The sequence below is a fragment of the Pocillopora verrucosa genome, chromosome 8, assembly GCF_036669915.1.
Source record: "Pocillopora verrucosa isolate sample1 chromosome 8, ASM3666991v2, whole genome shotgun sequence".
Lineage (NCBI taxonomy): Eukaryota > Metazoa > Cnidaria > Anthozoa > Scleractinia > Pocilloporidae > Pocillopora > Pocillopora verrucosa.
Window position 1 is genome coordinate 17,944,832 of NC_089319.1, and position 25,101 is coordinate 17,969,932.

The 25,101-nt window shown below is 37.9% G+C and overlaps 2 protein-coding genes across 2 annotated transcripts; both read right to left on the bottom strand.

Annotated features, from left to right (window-relative positions):
* Window positions 1–538: 538 nt before the first annotated feature.
* On the bottom strand, window positions 539–7,708 carry LOC131795476 (uncharacterized). Its single transcript, XM_066171055.1, has 5 exons — window positions 7,297–7,708; window positions 3,551–4,243; window positions 2,483–3,174; window positions 1,771–1,947; window positions 539–1,027 (listed from the first exon to the last, which is right to left on the bottom strand). Exons 1-5 carry the CDS (start codon window positions 7,349–7,351, stop codon window positions 995–997), a joined length of 1,650 nt encoding a protein of 549 aa, XP_066027152.1. The 5' UTR covers window positions 7,352–7,708; the 3' UTR covers window positions 539–994.
* Window positions 7,709–9,578: 1,870 nt separating this feature from the next.
* On the bottom strand, window positions 9,579–16,856 carry LOC136283083 (homeobox protein aristaless-like). Its single transcript, XM_066171298.1, has 3 exons — window positions 16,667–16,856; window positions 12,205–12,816; window positions 9,579–11,752 (listed from the first exon to the last, which is right to left on the bottom strand). The coding sequence occupies exons 2-3, from the start codon at window positions 12,733–12,735 to the stop codon at window positions 11,717–11,719; spliced, it is 567 nt and encodes a 188-aa protein (XP_066027395.1). The 5' UTR covers window positions 12,736–12,816; window positions 16,667–16,856; the 3' UTR covers window positions 9,579–11,716.
* Between the last annotated feature and the right edge of the window lie 8,245 nt (window positions 16,857–25,101).

Below are 25,101 nucleotides of genomic sequence, written 5' to 3' on the forward strand. Positions count from 1 at the left end.
ATCGCCAAGGAAGAATTCGATTAAAAAATGAATTTCTGCCTTTAATTAGAATTTCAGAAATGGTTGCATTTGTTTACCGTTTCATACGGCGCCACACCTCAACTTCAGCATAACGTATAAAAGAAGTGTTGAGTTCCAAATGGAAGTTAAAATAATTTGCTGTCACGGTTCCGGTTCACAGACGACGCAAATTGTGGTTATTTCACGTTGTTGTTTTGCGTGGGACGGCTAAAAATGTACAAAGTTTTAAAACGCACGTGCTGAGCTATTGTTCTGCCAATTAGATCTTTGGTTTTTACATGTCCTAGTTGCTGTCGCCGTCGTGGTTTGCTTAAGGTCTCTATTGGGAATTCCGGGGATCAGCCAGGAATTTGAATTGTTGAACTCTCGCCAAATCTCTGACAAGAATTCCATGGAGCGAGGATACCCATAGAACTAGGCTCCCAGTGTTAAAGTCCTTGATAGGTGAGCGTGCGTGCGTAATAGCAACCGCCAAATAAAGAACGAAACTAAAAGCTCGCGAAATGTAAAGGTGCAGTTTTATTTATCAATGCACTTGTCAGATGAATTGGTTCCGCCTAATCTCGTGCAGCGAGGAAAATCTAAAATGCTCCAGCAATATAGGAAAACTGTTCATTTTTATCGATCTCTATAAACTCATCATCATCATATATTTCAACCCTACAAAATGCAATTTATGCTATATTATGTTACACGCGCAGCGTTCAAGCAAAATCGATCTGAACCCCCACCCACGTTCTAATGCAGCTAACAACCATTTGAATCACTGTGCTGTCGAGTTCCTGCATGACGGTAATCTCTTATAGTGGCTTGACATACACCTTAAAAATTTTTTACATCACGCTTTCGAAAAGTAACTACCACAAAACAAGAATAATCGTTTCATGTTCCGCTCTATTTCTACTTGAAGTTGACTAAAGCCGTTTGGCCAAATGCTCAAACGCAAGTACCAAGACCTGAAGACTTCCAACTCTTAGTCTCCCAAAGCACCATTGGCACCGTAGGTCTAAAAAAGAAAAGGTTTGCAAGGTTTTTTCATATACAATAATATATAGCTCATTTGAAAACCTTACAGGATACATAAAATGATAATTCCCTTGTTGAATTCGAGGAACTTAATTAGTAAAGAAATATTAATAGGTTATTAGGGATAAATAAAAGTAGTTGAACCAAAGTGCAAACGTGGAGCACAATATTCGATTGAGTCCTATTGTTGTTGATTAAAGTTTTCTTCACTATTCAGGTATCAGTTAGGACAGTTATCTCCAAAAAGGGAGTTTACCACTCAATTCATCACATAAACTAATAGATTCCATGTTTCCGTGAAACTGTTCAATAATAAATCTCAGATGACGTCAAACTGCGGTAAAAACAGAATAGTGGCACACGAGGTGCGGTTACATGTGTCACTTCTATGCTTATATCACATCTCGACTTGTTTTGAGATGTATCACCGATGAACGGACGCAAAGAAACATATGATCTACTTGTTATAAATAATGGAGAGCTCAAGAGCCATTAGGAACGATATCATCTATGCGTTTTTCCTCCAACAGATCATAAGAAGGAACTAAATGAATAAAAATGCTTGTTTAAATTAGTTTATTACATCATATAAAATAGATGCTCTAAGTAAATAGGCGACTCCATCTTGACTCGTGTTTCGCTTGCTTGGTAAAGAGAAATGGAAACAACTGCTACACACAACCCCTCCCCCCTCTCCCCAAAAAGATCGTAGGTAATACTTACAGGATTTGTATGCGATCCGATCACCCGTCTATCTATGGCAGATTTTTGACCTTGATAGCCTCGGTTTTTATTATATTCTCCTACGGATACTCTGTCGTAAGTATGCACATGTCCAACTTCCCCACTGGATATGAAATACATGTCACTGTCTCCAAGGATGGATCTTCTGTATTTGACCTGTAGTTCATGGAAAACAACATTGAGATTCTAGTCATTGTGGCTACAGATTCTGTTTCAAGAAAAATCTGTCTTTCATTTCCCGCTCTCGCGTTTTTGGACACCAGTTTGAGCATTTGGAAATTAGGAAAGCGAGTTTTATTAATGCTGCTTTGCTGGTTTTGGCCCTATGGGCCTTTTCAAGGCGCGATCGCATTCAAAGTTTCCCACTTCAGTGTGCATGCATTAACAAATAAAAACTTTCCCACTTCACCTCAAACTTTCCCACTTCACCTCAAACTTTCCCACTTCAGTGTGCATGCATTAACAAATAATATTCAGGCATTCGGTGATTTAAACGCTGTATTATAAAACGACCTCAAAGCAATTCCCTTTGTAATTGATTTCAGCCTATCAGATGCAAGACTGAAACCAATCATTCGCCTTTTCTAGCGCTTGGGGCTGATTGCATGTATTTTCTTGGAGCTTCTTTATTCCCATTACTCGTTTAGAGTACTTTAATTTTGGTTTTACGACACTCACAAAAGATACTTACACAGAAGTAGATCATAGTTATAAGGAAAACAAGCGACAGACATCCCAGTAGAATCATGATAACCAAGGCCCATTCTGGTAGTTTTTCCATAGTTTCCGTTGTTGCCTCCTCTTTGACATCAATATTCTTTACTTTGTATGCTAATTTTCCATTTTCGCTTGCCTCCTGTAAAGTTTTTTTTAAATCATCCCCATCGACCCCGGAATCTTTGGCTAGAATGACAATGTAATTGCAAACTACACTTCCTTTCTTTATGAAGACAATCCTGACACCAACAAAGCCATCGAGGTTTTTGAAACCGTTTTCCAAGGTTCTCGTTAGGTTCTTCACCAATGACTTGTACTCCAGACTACTTTGATCGTTATATTCCTCAATAAAATCCAAATTAAACGTCACTTCCATGTTGATCAGTTTAGTTCCTTGGGGTGGAAGAGTTGGGCGTGGCTTTACATCAGAGGTACTGAGCGAGATAATTTGAGACGATGGTGTAGCGTTAACTCCAACCGAATTGGTTGCGTTTTTCATAGACATTGTCACGGAAATCTCGAGATGCTGTGTTGTCATGGTAATCAATCTCCCGTAAGACGACTTACCACCTACTGAGGAGCTCTTGACAAGGGTAGACTGGTCAACATTGGAGGATTGTACTATTGCAGAAGATGACACTCTGACGATTTTCTCTGACGATTGACCTGGAATTGCAAGAGACAAAAAAAAAGGAACAAATTGATTGATTTATTGATTAATCGAGAGACACAATAACTTACTTAATTTTACAGACCAGCTGACCGTCTCAAAGACCCGTTGAGCGATTTACAGAATGACTTATTATCTCGCTGTTTGACTAAAAGACATGACATTACTCAGTCAATAAATCGATCATTCAATCAATTTTTTTTTCATTTGATCACAACTATATGAACGTATCATAAACGTGTTGTTCATCATCTCCTATCAATACATACGAAAAAAATAAGTCATTTTACTATCTTAACACGATTTAATAAATTAGTTACTCAACAAAGGCCTCATTTCTAGCGTATTCGTCTTTTTATAAAATTAATTTACCTGATGCCGATAGCATGGACACTGAAGGCATCTGATTTGATGCAACTCGAGCAGTCGTGGAGGATGAAACTTTTGTCAGTCCCATGAAGCCTGTGCTGGAGGAAGGAAGGGGACTGTCATAACGTGATGACATTTTGGAGAAAACCGAAGAATGAGCCCTGGAAGAGGTTCCAGAAACATTTACAGAGTTAAGGCCACTATTTACAAACTGAGAAAGAGTCGAGGTGGAAGAGGTTACTGAGCTGTCCACACCTTTCATTGGTGAAATCGTTGGTGATTTTGTCATTGATCGGGAGATAGTGGTTTGTGATTGGTGCATATTAGAATAGTTCAAGGCGGCTGAGACACTTCTCTGACTCACAGAGGGAGATAAAGTCTCAACAACAGAGGTGGTGTTTATGGATGTCACTGAGACAGTAGCTGATAGATTAACTGATGTGGAAAACACAACTTGTGCCCAAGTAGAATCCAAATTAATGGATTTCCTAACAGAAGTAGAGACATAAGCTGTGGCGTGTTCGGCTGTTGCTGATGCTCCATGTGACTGGGAAGCCTTCATGCTGGCTGAGGTAACCGAGTTTGAGCCGGCCATGCTGGTCTCACTAGCTTTCAAGGTCGTGGTCCCCGTTGTTGTATCAACACTGATTTTCGAGAAGGTCTGTAAGCTGGCGTTGCTTGAGCTTGCTTGAGTTACTGTAATAGAGACTTACATTAGAAGCTATTGAAAGGATTACGCTACTTACAAACGAAAATTTCTCAGGTAGTTGTGATAAACGAATAGGGAACAAGGATCTTAGTGCACAGCTCTAATATTCAACAGTACTGTAAATTTGTTTCTTGTCATTTTTCCTAGAAGATTTTATGTTTTTTTTCCCGTTTCGTAGAAATTCCTCCGAGGAAGAAATGAGGGATGTTTTCATCTTTGTCTTTCATGTTTGTTTGTTTGGTTTTTAGTCAGAACTTAGCTTTTCATAAGCCGTCTGTATTGGGCTGTCTACTGTCGCTTTTGTGAGCATCGGTCAGAACTTGTTAATACTGATTTATAATGATGAAGGTTGGTGATATAGAAATAACCAAAAGAAGCAAATGTTCGAGTACATGCCGTAAAGAATGACTTGAACATTTACCTGCTTTTACTCGATTGTTTTTTTTTTGAAAAATGAGTTACCAGAACGATCAGTCTTAAAAATTTCCCGTATAACAATATAATGGTAGTTTTATGTTCACTGCTCTCAATAACTAAAATCAGACCACTGCTGAATGCCAGGAACTTTCTAAGGCTGTCTGATTCACTGCGTATGGCAATTGAAAACCCGCTCAAGTCTCAGGTGCAAGCACTTTCCATTTTATTAGTTTTTCTTCCGAAACGTCTGACAGAAATTCACAGAAGTTGGTATACAGGTTTTTTGTATAGGGACACCATATTGACGCCATATTGGATCCTTCTGAGGAGCGCAAGTGAAAATACGGCTGTCTCCAATTGATGCAAATTACTGGCGCCTAATTTTGCCCTGAAAGAGATTAATTATACTCTGCAAAAAGATAGAAATTCGCATAGACATCTTTATCATGCTTTAATTGCTCAGGGACAAATACCACACCAGAAAATAATAGCCGTGTTCTTCTGAAACGTGATTCCTTATTCGCTGTCATTTTTAAATAGCTTCGGAGCTCTTACAACTTTGAAACGTCACATCTTATTACCCTGAAAATCCATGGTGACAAGGTCATTTGCCTCTTGGAAGTATTAAAGACCTTTTAAAATAGTCTGCGAATTCAGATTTTGTTTCCCGCTTGTGTAATTACGTGAGACTTTCACCTGTTTTTTTTGGTTTTCAATGTTTGTCAGATTGTTTTGACCAATCATAGCCCAGAAAAAGACCTACACCTTAAGGCTGTTTCCATTAATTCGACGGCAATAGCAGAAAATTGATTGATACTCTAAATGTTTTGGCGTCAAATGCATGCAAGGGTACTATTACGAGACTAAAGTCTCTGAGATTCTGCATAAAAATTTTTAACACTTCCAATAAGTTCCCCAAACTATTTACGTATATATAATGCCCTTAGCACCTTGACGCTCTTTAAATCCTGCCACCCCTCAAAAAAGACGTATTTTTTCCTCAAATCAAGCAAATCTGCATAATTAGTTAAATTTTATGACGTCACATTTCATCCGAGAAACATTCGTAATCACAAAATGTATTTATACATTTACGACAATTTTTGCAATCTAGCCAGTAGATAAAAAGCGTTTGCAGCTGTAGAAACATTTGTGTTTGCCGGTCAAACCTAAATTAAAAAATCTTTCTTTTTTTGGTGCAAAAGTTTGCTTTTAGGTTTTCAATCTGACACTTAAGACATAAGACAAGTGTCAGTTACATTTTAACAGAAAATCTAAGATGCAAATTATGCTGAAAAAATTCCATTTTCCGAATTTTATTGCTCTGTTTTAAAACAGGCTTTCTTTTCAAATTGAATGCATCAAAAACTTTTTTATCCGACTTTTCCTTCACACTACCCTAAACAAAAAGTAAAACTGAAAAAAGTTCAACAAAGGATAATCAGTTGCAATTGTTTTACTTCTGGTCAACAACAGCCATTATTTCGTAAATATTCGAAATATATTTTCTGATGCAAAATGTTTCTTACACTTAAGCCTACTAAAAAGGAATCTCTCAAAGAATTCTCGTTTTATTGATACAGATTTTCTCGTTGAGAATGTTACAAAAGGCATATGTGTGCCTTTTTTATTTGAAAGGACTGGATTTAACTTAAAAATTTAAAACAGAAAACAACAAGAAAATTAGCGAGCGATAGTTCTATGTTAAAGCCATGGTTAAAATTTTAACCCCCTACAGGTTGATTTTATTTTAAAAAAAAAATCCTTGAAAAGCGATGTAATTAAAAGACCATCTATTCGCTCCACGGAAATTTCAAAGGCTTTCGAGCAAAAATTTATTCACAAATCACTTCTTAAATAAACGTTTTGCGGGTTTGTTTTAATTTAGTTATTCATATTTTTCACACCCGAACAAGTTCTTTATAATGCTGTGCAACTTTAAATTGGACCTTGAACCTCCTTGCCTTGTCCTATGAACATCACGAGTTGGCGTAAAATTAAAGCACAGGCTTATGATGTCGAGAAAGATGAATTCACAGTTTAAATTGTGATACGGTTACGTCGACGGTTCCGTTGACGGTTCCGTCGAATTTCGACGCGAATGAATTCAGTTGCCATAGACTATATCGCCAGCTTACTGAAAGCAAAGCCTTAAGCTTCGTCGCCTTCCCCCCGTGACTTGAAGGTTAGACTCGCTTAATGAAAACAAAAGCAGGCGAGTTGGGTATCAAGCCCGGTCCACTCATATCACTTTGCTATTGTGAGGCGTTCTTCGCGACATAATCATTGACGCTCTTTTATGGCAAATGCCACATACAAGCCTTATGCTAATTCACCGACTCAATTTTTTAAATTAATGACCGAAGTAGAAGGGAAAAATTGCAATTCAAAAAATCTGTGCTACCGTTTGCAACGATCAATTGGCAAATTACGAACAGTCTACTTTTCTGAATTTGAACGTCAGAAAAAGAAAAAGACAACGAACGTACGTTTTCGTTTGCCTATCGCGACACTCAAAATTAACTGTTCATTTCCTTCCTCGTGAAAAGCATGTAGTTGTTCTCCGATTTGCTCATAAAACAATTTGATGGCGAATTGACCAAACATAGTTAACCTAGCTTACCTCCAAGCAAAACGGTGACGGCGAGCGTGTAAACCACAACTTTCAGGCAGCTCATTGTGAATGAAAATGAATTTCCTCCGCCTACGAAAGCTGATCGGGATGATGCGGAAACGACGAAGATACGTTTACTGCTTACTGCTTTCTGCTTTCTCTTGGTAGCCTTCTGTGGCACTTTTAGGTTCACTGTAGGAAGCAGACTGATATGGCGATCGATTTCAATGGTCTCAAACCGCAGTTAAGTATCCTTTACCAGTTGCGCGGGAATTGTAGGCGACCGATTTTGTAATGAACCAACTCTCGTGGCCACATGACTCTCTCAAGAGAACTAAAAAATTCAAATTCTCGTAGTTTTGACCGCATAAAATTTCCATAAAATGAAGGGGTGTAAATGAACTCCGTGGACCCGAAAATTTGAAATGACGCTTTATGTAATGAAACACCAATACCACCAACATTTGACCAAAACTATGTGTATTCCGGCGATTTTATCTTAACAGCTTAGTCTTAATTACTGCACAAATAGAAAAACAAAATATTTCAAAAATTCAATTCCAACGCATCAAGAGATGTTGGCTAATTGTGGAGATGTAACCATCCCTTAACAATCTAACAATGGCACTAGTGGAAACCGTTATAGTTTAATCTATCAAAATCGAGAAACTTGTTAAGCTTTGGACGTTTTTAGAGGCTTTTAGCCGCTGCAGGTTGTGGTTTTTATGATACTTCGATATCTGAAATGTAACTGTAAACAAAAAATACAATACCATGCCAGGTGTCAGTATTTTGTAAACATGGCGCCGCAAAATTTTATTGCATGTAGATGAAAAAAAATTGCTGTCTTTTCTACGAAGTCAAATTAATTTGAGACTGCGCCCACGCATTAAATACCTCACGTACGAAAAAAGATTCTTCCAATCTTACATCTCCTCACTTAATAAAGGAGACGATTTTCAAGGCAATTTGTAATTTTAAAATGGTCTTTGGAGGTTGTACGAAAACTTCAGGTGTAAACAAAGGCCCTGGGAATTAGATTAATTAAACGTAATTACGTTTACACTTGGTATTTGTGAGGCAAATTGGCAGGTTTGTAAACTGATTATGGATTCGCTCACAATAATTCAGATCAAATTTTAAACTTTCAAATCCTTTGTTTTCGGCCACACTTTCCATACATTTACTCCATTTAAGCAACGTACGAGTAGTTTCTGTCACCAACAAAGGGCGCGTATGCTCTACCGTTCATACTAATAACAGCCAGTGGTCCATTTTATTCGCTGAATGATGTGGAACTTAAATTTAGAACTCAATAAAGTATCTGTCACAACGACAATGTGGGTGCGGTCCAAACCGTTGAATAAAAATCGTCTTCTCTGACTTATTCCGATTTCCTTTTCATCGGATTGAGCATGTCTAAAATCTAATATTTTCACCCATGGTGCAGACCAGCTATTGAGGGAATACAACAAACTTGGCTTTTAACTGATCAAGAAGGTTTACGTAGATTTCCACCCTCTAAAATTTGACCCCAACCAAGACGAGCTCACCCCATCGAAAAGTAAGTTCTGGGTTAAGCTTTTCTACTCTTGGAATTTTCCTCATTATAAAACCTATATACTTCTTCACGAACGAAATTATCAAAAAGATCGACATTCGAGCAAACTTTTCGCTGCAACTCACTCTCATAATCACAAATATGACCTGTCCAGTTACTTTCTGCTTTTCAATCATTCACTAGCGATTTATGTTTCTCTACAACAACGGAGGACAAAGTCCGAAACGTAAGAAAACTTCATTATCCAAACTGAAATCGCAATTCTTGTTCCTGTTCGAGCGCTTTTCGATTGATTTTCGTTAAACTAAACAAACATTTTATCTCAACAGCCAATCTATTAGAAGGAACATAACCAATGAGAACTTAAAGCAAAAACAAGCAAGCCGCCTAAAGCGCGGTAAAATGCGGTTTTAGTTTCGCATCTGATTGGTTGAGAGAGTAACGCGAGTTTTCTGAGCCAATCACAGGAGGTAAAATTACTTTGAGGCGAAGTAAAGCAAACCAAAGGAATGGTGGATTGCTTTCGACACTCAATTGAAAATCCTACACTACTCTAATAGTAACTCAATACAAATCCCTCACGGCTTTTGACAATTTTTCCATCCTCCAGTTCACAGATTCTTATCTGTCGGTGATTATATCAAGTTCAATCATTTTTAAGATAGGGAGTGATGCTGGTCTGTTTGGATTTGAATCAAATATCAACGACATTTACAATGTGCTTCCAGAAACAGATTTTTTAATTACAACACTCATATGTAAAATATAAGCAGGACACATTATCAAAAATAACCCGTTTCTTTATGTATACAATTTCATGAACATAACTTGAAATATAATTCACAATGCCAAGCTTAAGTTACTCGCGTTAAAGCATAAAATTTTCTTACAAACGACTTCTTTGCAATCAAGTTAACAAGATCTGCCTTTTATCCTTACGCAACAACATTTTTTTTTAGAGTTTCTCCAGATATACCAAGAAATTAAGCCAAAGGTGTAGCTTCTGAATGAGATGTTAAAATGCAGAACTAATATCTTCTCTAACGAGACGAGAATTGCGCATTGCAGACTTCAGTCAAGAAGAGAGTTGCCTGTTTTTCTGTAAAAACAAACAGTCAAACTTAAAACCAACGAAAGATATAGAGATATTCCTATTGGATTAACCCTTGACACCTATAGTGATCGGCATATAATTTCTCCTTAAAGTAATACTACCGAATCATTTATTGAGATCAAGAGAATACAAAAAATGATCGCCAACCTAAGGTTCTTTGACTGTTACTTAAATTCTCCTTGTCAGTACCAAAGGAAATGAACAGAGACTATGGAGAATATGAATACTGATACTAAGGTGTAAAGGGTTAACACACTGATGCAAGGGTCCTTAAAAATACTTATTGCACATCTTAATAAACAACAACTTTATCACAGGACTATTACAAGAAAAACAATCCGATCAGTGAACGTAAAAAAGGCGCATCGCCAAACCAGCCATAATCAAAACAAACTACCATTCAAAGTATAGTACTGAATGATAATGAAGAAATTTCCAAAACACGAGACACATTCCATTTCCACTTCGCTAAATTGTAGGTTGCAAAAATGTAGAGCGTTGCATCAGATTACGAGAATCATACTAATCATTTTGATGGAAGTGGAGGCACCTTGATGGTTACCCTAACCTTTGATTATATTAAACTTAAGAGCGTCTTCTTTGCCACAAACTAACAATGAATATTATACCCACGTTTAAAAAAGCAAATTTTATACTATCTTCATCATATCTTAAACAAGTCGTCTCTTTATACTTCTAGGCTTAAAAACATAAATTTACCACCTAATATCAGCCACAATTTGTACATCAAGAAAGCAATTGATACAATAATAATCTCTAATTCCGTTCAGAATGCTACGAGCAGAGGCCAGACATGAACAAGTTAAGCTAAATTACATGACCCATTTTATCGCTTATTTAGAACATACTTTGAACAAGCAAATGCCAAGTCTTAGACAATAAGGAAGGACAGTTATAAATTGTATCATAGCGTGAAAACCGAGGAAATCGACTTTTTTATGAGAACATATCAAAGCAATTCACCAAATACCCGCCCCTTCTCTCACCTCTTACTCAAACAGCTTTGTTCCCTCTTTTTTTTCTCTAAACTAATACTCTACCCACACCTAAAACAACAAGCCCATTATTTTAAAGGAAACGTCCACTAATGGAACAAGCTTTTTGTTAACAGCGGAATGAATAGATTTGTTAAGAGGAGATTCGCTACGTTAAACTGGAAACAAGCCAGCCAATTTGCTGCTGAACGACATTTGGAACGCACGACGTTGTGTGATTGCTTCTACCATTAACAAACAGTTATGGCACTTTTACCCCAAGGATATACCCCTTGGAGATTGTCAAAACAATAACGGCAGCCAAGAAATGACACACTTCCAAAATGTACGCCCTGAAAGAGTTGAATCAATTTCAGTATCTGAACAACTTCGCACCTTCCCCTCCCCTAACACAACATTAACCCTAACTTGCTTTCAGTTGATTTTTGTTGAGTTAAGAGAGAGTTAGGGGCGCAGTAAGTAAGACACTGACATCGCTCCACACAGTCGATACTTGTTTCTTATCTTTATCCCCACTTTTGCCAACAAATTCTAATTCAACAGAATATTTTCTCTTCTTTAACAAATATTTTTTCCAGTGAATGATTCCCGTCAGAGTGAAAGGACATGGTTAAGATTAAAAAAATTATATATTTTTTAAACTCCCGTGTCTTTTCAGCAAACTTCATACCCAGCGTTCATCAGCGGCAGACGACCAGGACAAGTGGCCATCACGGTACGTCTCTATGACAACGGTGTCTATGACAATGCAGTGACATAGGGAATGAGAGAGTTCTGAAAATTAATCAGCTAAAATTAATATTCCGATTCTAAACAAAATGGAAAATGGAGACAAACTAAAAGCGATGAGAAAGAAGCACAATCTAAGGGTGGTATGCCATGCTAGATACTCTGACATCAATAGAGGTCTGAAAGGAAATGGTAAAAAGGAAAAAAAAGATTTTATAGAAAATCTGGAAAGAAGGATTGTTACTATAAACGAAGATCTAAGGCTTAAATCAGACATAAACTGTTTATACTGTTGTACTCATGCTTTTGGTTTTTGCAATATCTAACCCGCTCTGAGCTAACATTCTAGCAAAATGTTATGTATAAGAATTATCGTAACTAGCATAGCATAGCCAACCCAAGACAATCAGTCTGAGGTGAGCTTCTTCGAATCAGAAGGAATAAATATAAGCAATGAGCAGTTTCTATTGCGGAAAAACCAGCGAATTGATTCATACTTCTGCTCTTCCATTCAGTGTTCTTCCCATATCCACTCCTACAGCATGTTCTTTGGCTTTCATCCTTAAAGCGGCAATACTCGAGCTGTGACGCTGAGGACTCTGTAACGCGGGCTCGCGTTCCTCGCAATAAGATTGTGACGTCATAGAGCCGGGCGAGCCATGGCAACCGTCACCAGGAGAGTGACTTGCGCGTTGCTGTGGAGCATGTGCGCAAGGTGGTAGTTGCTTGGAAGGGCCGTGTTGTGAAATGGTGACGTTGGGATGTGCAATTGGGGATCTTTTCATTCCCGAAGTTGACGTTGTCATGGCACCCACTTTAGCGCAGTGGGGAGGAGACTCCGGTGAAGGCGACCGCGGAGAATGCCTGTTTGGTGGTAACGGATGATGCACGTGAACAACAGGCGCATAACTTGGTACAGACATGTGATGAGGCATTGGACCCGCCCCATGCCCTGTCGGGTTCATACAGCTGTTAGATGGACGAGACCAAGCTGGGGCCTGAGGATGTCGATCGTAAATGGGTCCCATGGTGAGTGACCGTACTGGGACGGGGACTGGGGCAAAGCGTTCACGCTTACGCCATTTGGCTCTACGATTCTGGAACCAAACCTAAAGATAAATGTTTAAGAGAATTTCAACGGTGAGTTAAAACTTTAAAAAAATATACATCATTTAAGTAACACTTGACTGAAAATCTACCATTCAAGACCAAGTAACAGACATGAAGTTTCCTGTTCCTTATCAATGCGTAAGTTTGCAAAGAAACATTCTCTTCAAACAGAAACTGGAGGGGAATAGCTTTGGCTGAGGGACTGGAGCTGATTTGGAGGCATAATACAACTACGCGAATTGCTATTTCACAGCCCCTAGCACATTTCGTCAGGTTAACCCTGAAGGTTCACTGCTATTAAGTAATGCTCCTGGGTAAAGGCAGACACTACAAGAATTAAGTATCCTGTCTAAGAACACCACACAATTACCCTGCAGGGTAGAAAACCCAGCCCTCTTTGACTGTGCTCTATGCCTAAAGCCTCCTCATTTCTAGGTAGGATAAGAGAAGACTAGAGTTTTCTATGCAGCCTACGTTCTTGCCCAAGAACACCTAAAATTTAACAGTGCATTGATATCAAATTCACGTCAAATTTCGATGGCAGGTAATTGTTTGGTGACAATATGATGCGAACTTAGTCTGACTGATAATTCTACAAAAGGATCACGGCTTGAGCCATCTGTTGGAGGATGTCGTGAGAAATTTTCATGCTGTCAACGGGTGCAAACAAAAAACTCTACAAAGAAAAAAGGACATCTCTTGAATTCAGCAAATCCCCTTTAACACCGACAAGAAAATGAAATAAAAAAATTAACACGCAAATCGAAGGCAACTCCATTTGTTTCCAATTTGAACTGGTAACTTAGGAGAGACGGGGCGGGGAGGGGGGCACTCCCATACAAAAGGCTACACGTCAATTGTAAAGAATAGGTTTTAATCCCTAGGAGCGATTAGCATCTAATTTCCCTCCACAGTATCACCCCTAACGCAAACATAGGAATAAAGGAAGTGATCGCGAATAGACCTGAGGGACATAAATATAGGTGCTAAAAACCGACTCGCTTCACGAGAGGACATTGAAAAATCCTCTCCTGGTTGTTCTAATGAAAACAGAGGACTAGAACATTAATGGGCTGCACCTTTGTTACTGGAACAAAAAATTCAAAACGTTTCTAACTTGCATTTTTCACACCCTAAAGCAACCAAGTTTCACATTCTTCGAATAAGGAAGCAGAGAATGGAAAATTCAGTTATTTGTTGTTGATTCATTCCATGGGAAATATTATTTACAAGACAAAAATAGGAGCAAACATAGAAAAACTACTTAACCCTGATTGTTAATTTATTTAAAATGAAATTTCTGTTAAAAGGAAGGTCAACGTCAGTTTGACACGTCAAGGCCTCCTGTAGAGAATACAACAGAACAGAAGCCTTTGCAAATTTGTCACAGACGAAAGAGGCTATTGGCTTGTGGAACTACAAGTGTCCAGAAATTCATTAAGTGATAAGAAGGGTAAGGCTTTTGCCCCCATCATTCAGTCATATGTTCTCTCGGTATCTTCACACGTTTTTGACCCTAAATATAGACATAAATCCTCTGAAATACAGGAGGTTGCATGGTAAACGCATAACGAAAAAAGGCTTTTAAAGTGCCAGAATAGACATAATTTGTTCTGAAGAAAGCAGTAAAAAATACAACAAGGAACACAAATCATTTTCATGTGCAAACAATGGCAAAGCAATCGTCGATTTTCGTTTCCTTTTGCAACTTCCACGACTGTGTATTCACTCACGCGGAACTAAAGAACAGATGGTTGTGTCTCGTGACACGCCCTTTGAGGTATACATCAACACACAACAATTTAATCATACCTGAAAGAGTTAGCGCAAACCTTTGTACACCATACACCGGAAATTTGCGTCTTGTTGTGAATAGATATATCTGTTTACTGCGGGTTTCCTGCCTTCAGGAGCACGAAGGGTGATTGCAATGTCTAGACAAAAAGGCTCCAGACATTTTGTAAACAAGCCTTTACATCAAAAACAGCACATATATTCTTTAGCATTTTCAGGAATACGTTGATACGGTTTGTTATGCTAGTTGCCTATTTCAGAAGCTATCGCCTTCCATGGTGTCAATGAAAAAACCTCCACCACATTTCGTAAGATGGAAAAATTTGACCTCACAAAAAGGCACTTCTTTGACTAATTCACTTTAAAAAGTCCGAGTCCATGTTAGTAAAATTTTCTGGGGAAAAACCAAGCCAGCATAAATTCGGATGGAGTAGAGGAGAGATCTTACGATAAGATTTCCTCAGCGCATGTTAGAGTAGGTTTTAATTAAGTTCTAAATTGGGTGCCTTAGTGCACGGCGACGGCTTGAAACATCATACTACTACCCCTAGAGTTTTTGTTTCATTGCATTTAGCGTTCTCATTTTCCTAACTGCCTGTTCTTGTATCAGAGATCGTAGTCCCAAAGTTTGCAGAAGGAGTTGTCAATGTGATACAGTGCCTTAATTCCTTTAATTCACTTAGATATTACTTTAGAAAGGATCCCGACATTGTTGAGAATCTAACACCAAAACTAAATCCTTTTGAGGTACTCTGCATCTCACCGGGACTGCTAACGGTAATAATACAACAGCCACTTCTCTAACAGAGCCCGCCATTTCCGTGACAAGTTGTACAAAGCAGAAACGAAAATTGACTAATCACGAAACGGGAAATATCACGCGATAAAAACACAGCAGGCAAGAAAACACATCAACATCCCACTAAAGCACCGCAAACACTAACAAACATTGTTTTTCACTGACCGAAAGCAGCGAATCTTCACACACAAGACAAGAGTTTTGACAGTTTTCTCAAAATAGCACTTTGGCCAACAGAGGAATCACTTAAAAACACAAATACACGTAGGACACAAAAGATGACGCGGTTTCATCTCAGCTTGCCCTGAAATCCGCCAAGATGACACACCGTGTGGCGGATGGTTACCGCAATCAACGTACGCCTGTCTTTTTAAACTTCGCGTTTACATGTGTTTCAAACATAATTTCCTCTCACACTGCTTGGGGCGATGTACATCCGTTTAGTGCACATTTCAAAACACCCACTTGGGACAATTTTTCACCTAAAAGACCTCTTGAAACTAATCTAAGTTTGAAAACCTAAACGAACTTTTTGTTGAAGAAAAAACGCAGAAAAAATTTGCTTTTTTTTCAGTGAGCCGCGCAAATACTACATTTGACCTTTGCTGCTAAGTTCCTATCACAGGGTCTGAGGTGTGTTATTTTAAGCGACTATTTACTGCTTTAACATCTCAAACATGAGCTGTAAACGTCAGTTTACAATGAGATAGTCTCCTAATCTTGACATCTCTGCTAACGGAGGAGGATTTCTAAGGATTACTGTACCACAGTCTCATAAAAATTGACCTGGGGTCCATCTCCAACGCGACAAACATTAATATATCAAGTTATGCTTCAAGTCCGCTTTAATTCGACATACTTAGCTTTTACAGAGTCAATCGCATGCGCGGCTCTCAGAATATTCATTTGATTTTCCCCAGCTTTTCCACCTCCGAAGCCATTCTTAAAGTCATCTTAAGTAACTTTTACGACAAGTTTTGTCTGTTGCTACAAAATCATCCTATATGACGAAACCAAAGACTTCGAGTTAACAAAAGCAGAACGGGTAAACAAAGATTAAAGCAAGGATCAATTTTAAGTGCTTCTCAACTATCGTTATCAAGATAGATTATGGCGCCAAGTGTAAATATGAACGGTATTAACTTAACGGGGGAACTAAGCTATTGTCGTCTGTTTGTGCTATTACCAACGCTAATTCAAAAAAAACAAAAGAGAGATTCCTTTTCAAACTTTTTGAGTGCAAAGTCTACGACTACCTTTTCCTGTCTGTTCACGTTGTGCTCTTTACAATTATCACTTCAATATCTCGTCGATTTGATGTAGCCTGGACGACCAGTCGATCAAAGGATTCTAATGAGGGCATATCATATCATCTTAGGATGTACGCACCGCCTTAGGGTGTACGCACCGCCTGGGTTTTCAGTCAACAGTTTCAAATTGAACGGGAGCACGCTTGTGAAATTTAGTCCAACTTAAAAGGAGACGAAAGCAAGCTGTCACATTTAAACGCAACAATCCTTATCGACATAATCAATTTACTAACGTGAAGGTTTACAGCGAATAATACTAATTAAAAAGTGAGAGACTCGTTAAGATTTATTGTTCTTGAAGACCTTCAAGAACCCACAAGGGCTTGCTAGGTCAAGCTAACACAGCATCAAAGTGATAAAAGTTGAGCGGCAAGGAAATATCCAGCAGGATTATCCTTGAATAATTTTTTCAAGCTCGACAAATTGTTCTTACTTTGTGGCTTGGTTAATTAATGGCTTTTGCAGACAAGAACAATGGTTTCAGTTCAAAGAAATTGCAAGATTATAAGAGAATTATCACTATGTTAAAACTGTGCTGTCGTGTTAGCTTAGCAAAATTCTGAAGATTTAAAAAATGAGATTACCTCTTTTTTTTACTCGAACTTGTTTACTTCAAAAATCTGCCACAAAAACCATAAAGCTGGATAACCGACATCGGACATATGACAACAAATATCTGCGGCTGCAAAATCCCACTGATTTCGAAGTGATCCAGTGTTTCCTTTGTGCCAACTTGCACAACTAATCCAGATTAAATGTTGGAATTTGTCTTCGGGTAATTCAAATACATTTTTTTGGTGCAAAAAGGAACGACTTTGAAATACACAATAAAATGTCTTAAATTGATTAACACTTAAAATATTTTCCACAAAAAAGGAGAAACGCTGAATTGGATAACACATAAGGGAATAAACACTACAATTTTAACACTGGTAATTTTCGGATTTCTTTAGGAATTTAGGTGTATACCAACAAAAGTCTCTTTAAGCAAAACGCGAGTTTATATTAAAGAGATACAGACCTGTAGATCTTCGTGGGTTTGCCCTAATCATTATTGAACAAATAGACCAGCGAAGAGTTGATCGTAATTAAATTTATTTTAAAATTGCCTATCTGGATCTCTTTTCCATAACGTCAACACACTGCGGGAGAATCGAGTTAGAAGATCGGCAAATCGTTTTTCCTACGTACAATCCAGCGCTTTGAAAATTGTCTGAGACTTTGAATTTAAATAGAGTTTCTTAGTCGTAATGAACACATTTTGATTGGAAATCTCTTGGGCCGTTGTAGCAAAAAAAAAAGGAATTGATGAAGCATTTGCCAATGATAAACAGATCACTTCCTGCCCTATTTTCGAGTCTCAAAATGAACATCTTGATTGCAGCTGTAACCCTGAGGTTACGCGTATCTGCTCTCCAGCTTTTATCAATTTGAAATTGCACACTTGTTAACGATAAAATAGAACGGGCGAAACAAAGTGATTTCATTAAAAATTTCATCATAACTATGTAAGCTATGAGGAATGTGGTTGGCGAAAGAGTCGCGAGCGCGTGCCTTAAGAACTAAGATCCTTGCTCAAGGCAGAAAATTCCTGAACTTGTTTTAAAGTTAATCTTTGTCAGTGATCACAAGTAAAACACTCCAACAACCTTTCACTACACCCTTCATGTCCATTCGACTCGTTAAATTGGCCTTTAAGGCTGTGCAAAATCAAAGATCGATGCAAATTATGCGATGATTTTAAAACTATTATAACTATCACAAAACTGCGCCGAGCACGATCACCAGTAATTTGAAACGGGCGATACAGTTGCGCGCGTCTGTGGAAGAAATGGGATCTTCCTTTCCGCGAGTTCGATTTCATTTCCATGCACAATTAAAGATACTATTCATAAGTGTCCGGCATCAATGACGGAATGTTGACATTAAATTACTCTAGAAACTCCGTCATATGGAGAATAATACTGAACTACTATACAATAATAGGCGTCTGGCATTCCTATGAAACTTCAGAGAAAAGATTACTGCGATAACGATGTACATTTTGCCTATTTCCATAGTAGGCTTTATGGACAAATAGTAGGCTTTAAGACAAATAGTAGGCTTTAAGCGCCAAAAGTTTACCTTTTAAGATTTAAAGTAAACAAAAGCGCTACTGATTGTCAAAAACAAGAAAACAAAAAATCAAATTGGCTAACTTTGTGCGGAATGGAATGTGCCCTCTCTTAAAAAGAACGCGTCCGCGACCAGTTCGCTAAAATCGATAAAAGGAATGAAAAAAGTTTGCATATGTTAGTTTTGAACGATTGAAATGAAAGTAGTTTCCTTATCTTTTCGACAGATACTTGTTAAGTTCCTCTATATGGTACCATCCAAGCTGGGTGTTAGAACTAATTTTCTGAAGATTCAATCTTGGAAACTATTGATCCAAATAGCGCTACACCTCTATTTTTCTGATTTTGTGAGAGACTGACACAGCCAAGAAGAGAGCTATCTTTTCCAAGACGTCGGAAAAAAAAAAACAAATGGAAAACAGACTTTACAAAAATCAAAATTGGCTGCAACAATACCTAAAAAGAAGGTAAAAAGCAGTATGTGACCAAAATCCGGCGTTTACAGGGGTCGAGGTTCCGACTGAAGTGATATATTTGGCCTTTCAGATTGTATGCATTGAGCAATTCATTCTCCAATGCAAAAACATTTTATGAAAAGAATGATAGTTGTATTCATTCTCTAGCTTGTCAGAAAAGTATGTAAAAGATTAACATACACCGTATCGTAAAGAGATACTTAAAACATCAAATTTGATGAGGGGTGTTCCCTTTTAAACAATCATTTAACATGGACAAGCAGAATTGTAGAGGCAACTTGAATGCCAGAGGACTAAAGGGAATGATTTCAATGTAAAGGGCTTGAATTTTCACGTCTCTTTGAGTATCTCTATAGCGTGTTTGATCATTTCTTCACGAAAAGTACTCAACGTCCCGTACACGTCTTCTAATAGAATTCCAAGAATTTCGGTCCCTTGAATGACGAGGAGAACAGTTTTGGTTTCTAGCCCTAGTCTCAGTACGTCTCTTGAAATAAAGTTATTCTGTACATAGGAAGCAAATTAAAAGACTGCACCAATTTCGATGGCTATATTCTTTTGTTATTACTTGACTAAGTAAAATTGTGGAACATTTCCTTAGAGAAAAATCCGTGCAAAATAAATCCCCACACAGAAAGTCAAGAGGAAGATGTTTCGGTGACGGGCTTAAGCCACGAAAGAGAAAATTCCACAGTTCACCGACCTAACCGCTACAACAAGAAGTGTATGTCGCCCATTATACTGCCGCGTGGATTAAGATGTGTTTTTTATATATATCTTTCAAGGGCTAAACGGTCTTTGGTTTCCTGCTCAACTATATTTAGTAGTACACCAATACTGCTGTTAACATACCCACGAGTTTTAAACTTGAGACAGAACAAAAAAAAAGAAAACACCACCCTTCGCGTCTCGCACGACTTGCACCCCAGAAAATTCTTAACAATGGTTGGCACGTATTTGTTTAAAGCTGCAATACTAATAACTCTTCTATCAACTACATATCTGCGGTTTGCAATAAGGCTCTGCTGTTTCATCGATTTATAGGCAACAGAATGTGCGTTGATATGATAGACGTTATTCACGTTACGCGATAATCTTCTTAAACTTATAGCGGACGTTTTATCGCATTCAATCAGTAATCTCATTCCGCCTTTATTCCTAGTAACCTTTTCTGACCTGGGGCTGGTCGCCAACTCGAGCAAACACCAACTTTACTTGTGATAACAAGAACATTGGCATTCCATTTGACTTAAAAGGGCTTAACCCGCTTTACTTAAAAATTTAAACTTTGCGGTCACTTTAATCAATATATTTATTGCGGAAAATATCCTCCTTAACCATGTTTTCTATAAGCAAACTCTGGCCAACTATAACGACTTAGTACACAGCTTTCTTTCAGTATTTAATATAAATCGTACTAAGAACTTTAGCAACTTTTCCTCAGAAAAAATGTCGTTCTGCGATCTAATCGTAGATCTTTTTTTTCAGAAACGCAAACAAATTTTTCAGCTCCGCATCATATCCGTGCTGCACCGTAGTTGCTGTGAAACTGAACTTTGCGCGAGCTACGTGAATATTTGTACTTCTTTAAAATATGTCTTCTTTCATACACATTTCACTCGCTGTTGGTAGTGAAATTTTTAGTGAAACGGGTGTCAATTACTGTAGACACTACTGCTGTGAGAAAGTATTAAGCCTTGAAAATTCTGCTGGCATATTCTTAATCACGCTAAGACAGCAAATAATCCGGGTTTTTTTTTCATATTAATACTAGGTTTTCGAGTATGCCAGAAAAACTGCCGCTAAAATTCTAAGCAGATTTTTATTTTATTCTTCCTGGATATCATCTTTTAAGAATTTCTCCATTCAAATACCATCACTATGGTAAGGAAAACGTCATGTAACGCAGCTTCAATGAACATTCCTGGTTACACAAACCTCACGTCATATTCAAAGATTTCTTTACCTCGAGAAACAAAGAAGTTGCACTGTTAACGAACGACTTTCCCGTTGCTAGCATTCCAGCCTTGATTAAACGACCTAAGAAGACATTCAGTTATTTAAAAATAGAAAAGCGACAAGGAAAGAGTGGAGAACTGAGCTCGATTAAAATATTTTTGATTAAAGTTCATCTTCTACCGATCATGTGGCGAAAATCCTAAGAAAGTGCAAAATTAAGCCAATCTTCGGTCAGCAGTCACCTTAAAGGACGCCTGCCATATTTTTGGATGATATAGCGAGTTTGCAACTTGTTCACTGCAAAAGTTATGGTCAAACGAAACAAATCCAGTAAAAAAGAAAGACGATTTCGCAACCTATTGAAATACTGAAGAAGTTTCCATCCTCGTGTTCGACTAGCAGTATTCTGCAACAAAGTTTGGCCACGATGATTTCATTTCGCAAACCGTTCCTTGCATTACACAACTGATCTAGGATAGTAGTAAAAAGAAATACGAGAAGTAGTTACGTAAAAAGTAAATCTAATATTCCGCTTACAATTACTTAATAAGCTCGCTTAAGTCAACGAGGCTGGAAATGTGACAAGCTAACATCGAAACTAACGATTCTACTCTTGAATCCCTTTTTTCGTTTGCTACCTGAACTAACGTACTCTTTAAGACAAACCGTTTTCAAAATCACATTACTCTCATACCAGTTTTGCAAAAAGGCAGAGATACAACATTAAAGCTATTAATGCACAGGCTTGAGTAGACGGCCACTGAATTGAACTCAACTAAAGGTAAAACCCAGAAGAAAGTGTTTGTTAAATCTTCAATATCATCCTTACACTGATGCAGCATAAATGGATAGCTCACTTTTCAATTAGAGTGAAAGCAAGCATAGTGAGTATTCTAGTATCTTACCTCGAAAATTTTCATGGTGAAATGCGCGCGAGAAACTTCTTTGCATCTACAAGAGGCGCTTTGAAAAGTGCCAATTTTCTCAAATAATCATTTAGCACCATACAATCAATTCCAACGAGACAAATGAGTAAAATCAGGGCGTTTGAAAGCACAATGAACAGGAGGGTGACTTTTTTCTGGGGGGATTAATTTCTATTTTAAAAGCACAACCCTCTGGCCTTAAATCATTAGAAGTATACTCGATCTAGCAACTGCAATCACCACAAAGAAAAAACTTCACTACTGAACCAGAAAAAGAGAAGAAACCTTCTCCTTCATGCAGCTCTTTCATGGCCTAATAAAAAGCTTCTTCTGCTCTGAAGCTTTGCATGCAATCACTTAAAGCATTGAAATAGTTTAAATTGAGAAAATTGGCCAAACTTCGAGGCCGCTTACAAACACTAAGGAACAAAAAGTTGTCGGTAGAAAAGGAATAGATCTTAGAACGTTGCTATTATAAAGCTAATGCAAAATTTTACACAAACTAACACTCAAAAGCAAAAATCAAGACCCGACAGATGAAAGCACCAAAACAAAAACATTGAATTGAGTTCTTCTAAGTCTATCTAAATCTCAATTTTCCTAAAAACACAACAAAAACGACGCTGATGAAGACAAGGCAAACAGACATCATATACAAGACTTTCTCATATGGGCGACATATGTTGCCAAATGGGGGTCAAATTGGGAAATACTACTGAGCGAACTAAACAACTTGAAGGTAAACTGTACCATGAGAAAAGTAAAAACCAAGCCTAATTTCTACACTTTACATTCGTTATCTTTGATTCACCTACAATTCTTCTTTTGAGCAGTATGTTATAAAATCAGGCAAGAAAACATGCACAAAGGCGACCGCAGACGGACAAATCGCTGTTTGCTCTCGACCCCAACCTTATCTCTTATCATTGATTTATTCAAAGAGGGGAAGTGTTTATTAAAATACTAATAACTTTTCTGACATATTCTCCTTTTCCAAGTGCAGTGCAGCTTTACAACACTGATTCCTCTGTCATGACTAAAACAGAAATTGAGACAAGGCCTACCCAAGATCAACTGCTACAACAAACTTCTTTCAAAGTCTACCAAAATCTGGTTATTACGCGTGCTGTTAAGAAAGTGGAAATCAGAGGGATATCATTTTTCCGATAAATACTACAAGCGCAGTACGTCTCTACATAACTACGCTTAATTTCGTCTTGAAAGAGTAGAGAGTAGACTGCTCCCAAACTAAGTTTGACTTTCAGTGGGACCAGCTGGATCACAAGTTAGCAAAGTTCAATTTTTAAGTAACTATTTTTATTCCACCCGACGTGATGTCCAGACTTCTCTCACGAAAACTGTGCGTGCAACTTTCAAGAGCCTTGTTGAACACATTGCGCGTGGATTAACCTTTCTTGGTTCTTTAATTTTGCCGACGGAATCTATTTACGACAATTTATCAACCATCAGTTAAGTGGTTGCAGTGTGAGTTGAGCCTTGTTAGTTCCAAATGCCCTTACGTCATTTAGCTTCTTCAGAGTCTGAAAAACGACACTGACCAACCCTTTAAGGAAGGTGTTCTCTTTCAAGTGTAAGCCTAAGATATCAAACGAAAATAGTTTTGAAATACAGTAGGTGTAAGTGATGCTTTTTTTTTTGGTTTGAATAATCATAAACTTATTAGCCTCTTCAAGATTTCGAGAGCATAGCTCAACAATTAATTACTGTCCTGGTACTTTCTCTTTCAGTCATTCTATTTTTTCTACAATTTTTTTACACATATATCCCGTAAAACTGTCTTTAAGGATAGCCACAACTTGGTAAAAAATTTTTTACAATTTTTATTTCGCTGCATAAAATTTGAATAGAAAAAATTTGGGTTGCTTGTGCCTTCTTTTAAGTGAGCCCTCTTAAAACGTTTGAAATGCAGCATTAGAGTTTACAACACGATGTCGTAAAAGATGAAGTCTCAGGAATTGGCTGTATGTTGAAAGATAGGCTACCATCTCAAATCTAAAAGAAAGCTAAAGATAGCTAGAAAGCTATTTCAAGGCGACGACTGAAAACTTCCGAGAACGACTTCCAGCTTAAGCCACAGGATCTGGGGAACTTTAAGAACCTTGAATTTGTTAGATGAGTCCAGCACGAGTTTGTCAGAGAGGGGGCAAAACGTGAAAGTACAAGAACATTCGAGCTGTGCGAGGGTGCATCCGCACCAAAACAAATAATTAAGTGTGCACCTAAAATAATTTTGTTAAGTTCGATTAAATTATACAGAAGACGACAATGTCAAGAAAAAAAAAAGGTTAAAGTGCTTCCAAAGTAGGTAATTGGAAACAGAGGCGGCTTGATGTGATGTGCAGCTATCAAGCAGACAAGAAAAACGTATTGCGTGGCTCGGCCATATCACAGAGGTCAGAGGCAACATGCATCCCAACTTCCGGTATCAGTTTTCCGAAGTGTCTCCCAAACCTGTCAATTAAAAACAACGCTAAAAACACGCGCGTTTATAGGTGATACAAGCGAGTTTGCTTTACAACTCTAAACCTTGACCCATATTAAGAAAATTTAACTATTTGAGTCATAGTTTAATAGGATCAGCAAATAACGTCTCAATAGCAGCTATAACTATTTCGGTCGGTCGCTGTCAGATTTGCTTAGAGCTCTCTCGATAAGACGAGAACGTCATGTTACCCAAACCGCTTTCTAACGCGACCTCGTCATTTCAAATGCGTAATTTTATTTGCCCGGAATAGAAGTGAAAATTGCCTGGACAAATCATTTAAGTAGGAAAACATACAGAATCATTAGCGGTGCAAGCTAACAAGGTTTACAATTTGATCATGAAGAATAAAGCCAAAAGACATTAGACAGGCTGTCACGGTGTAAAGCCAGCCAAGATTTAT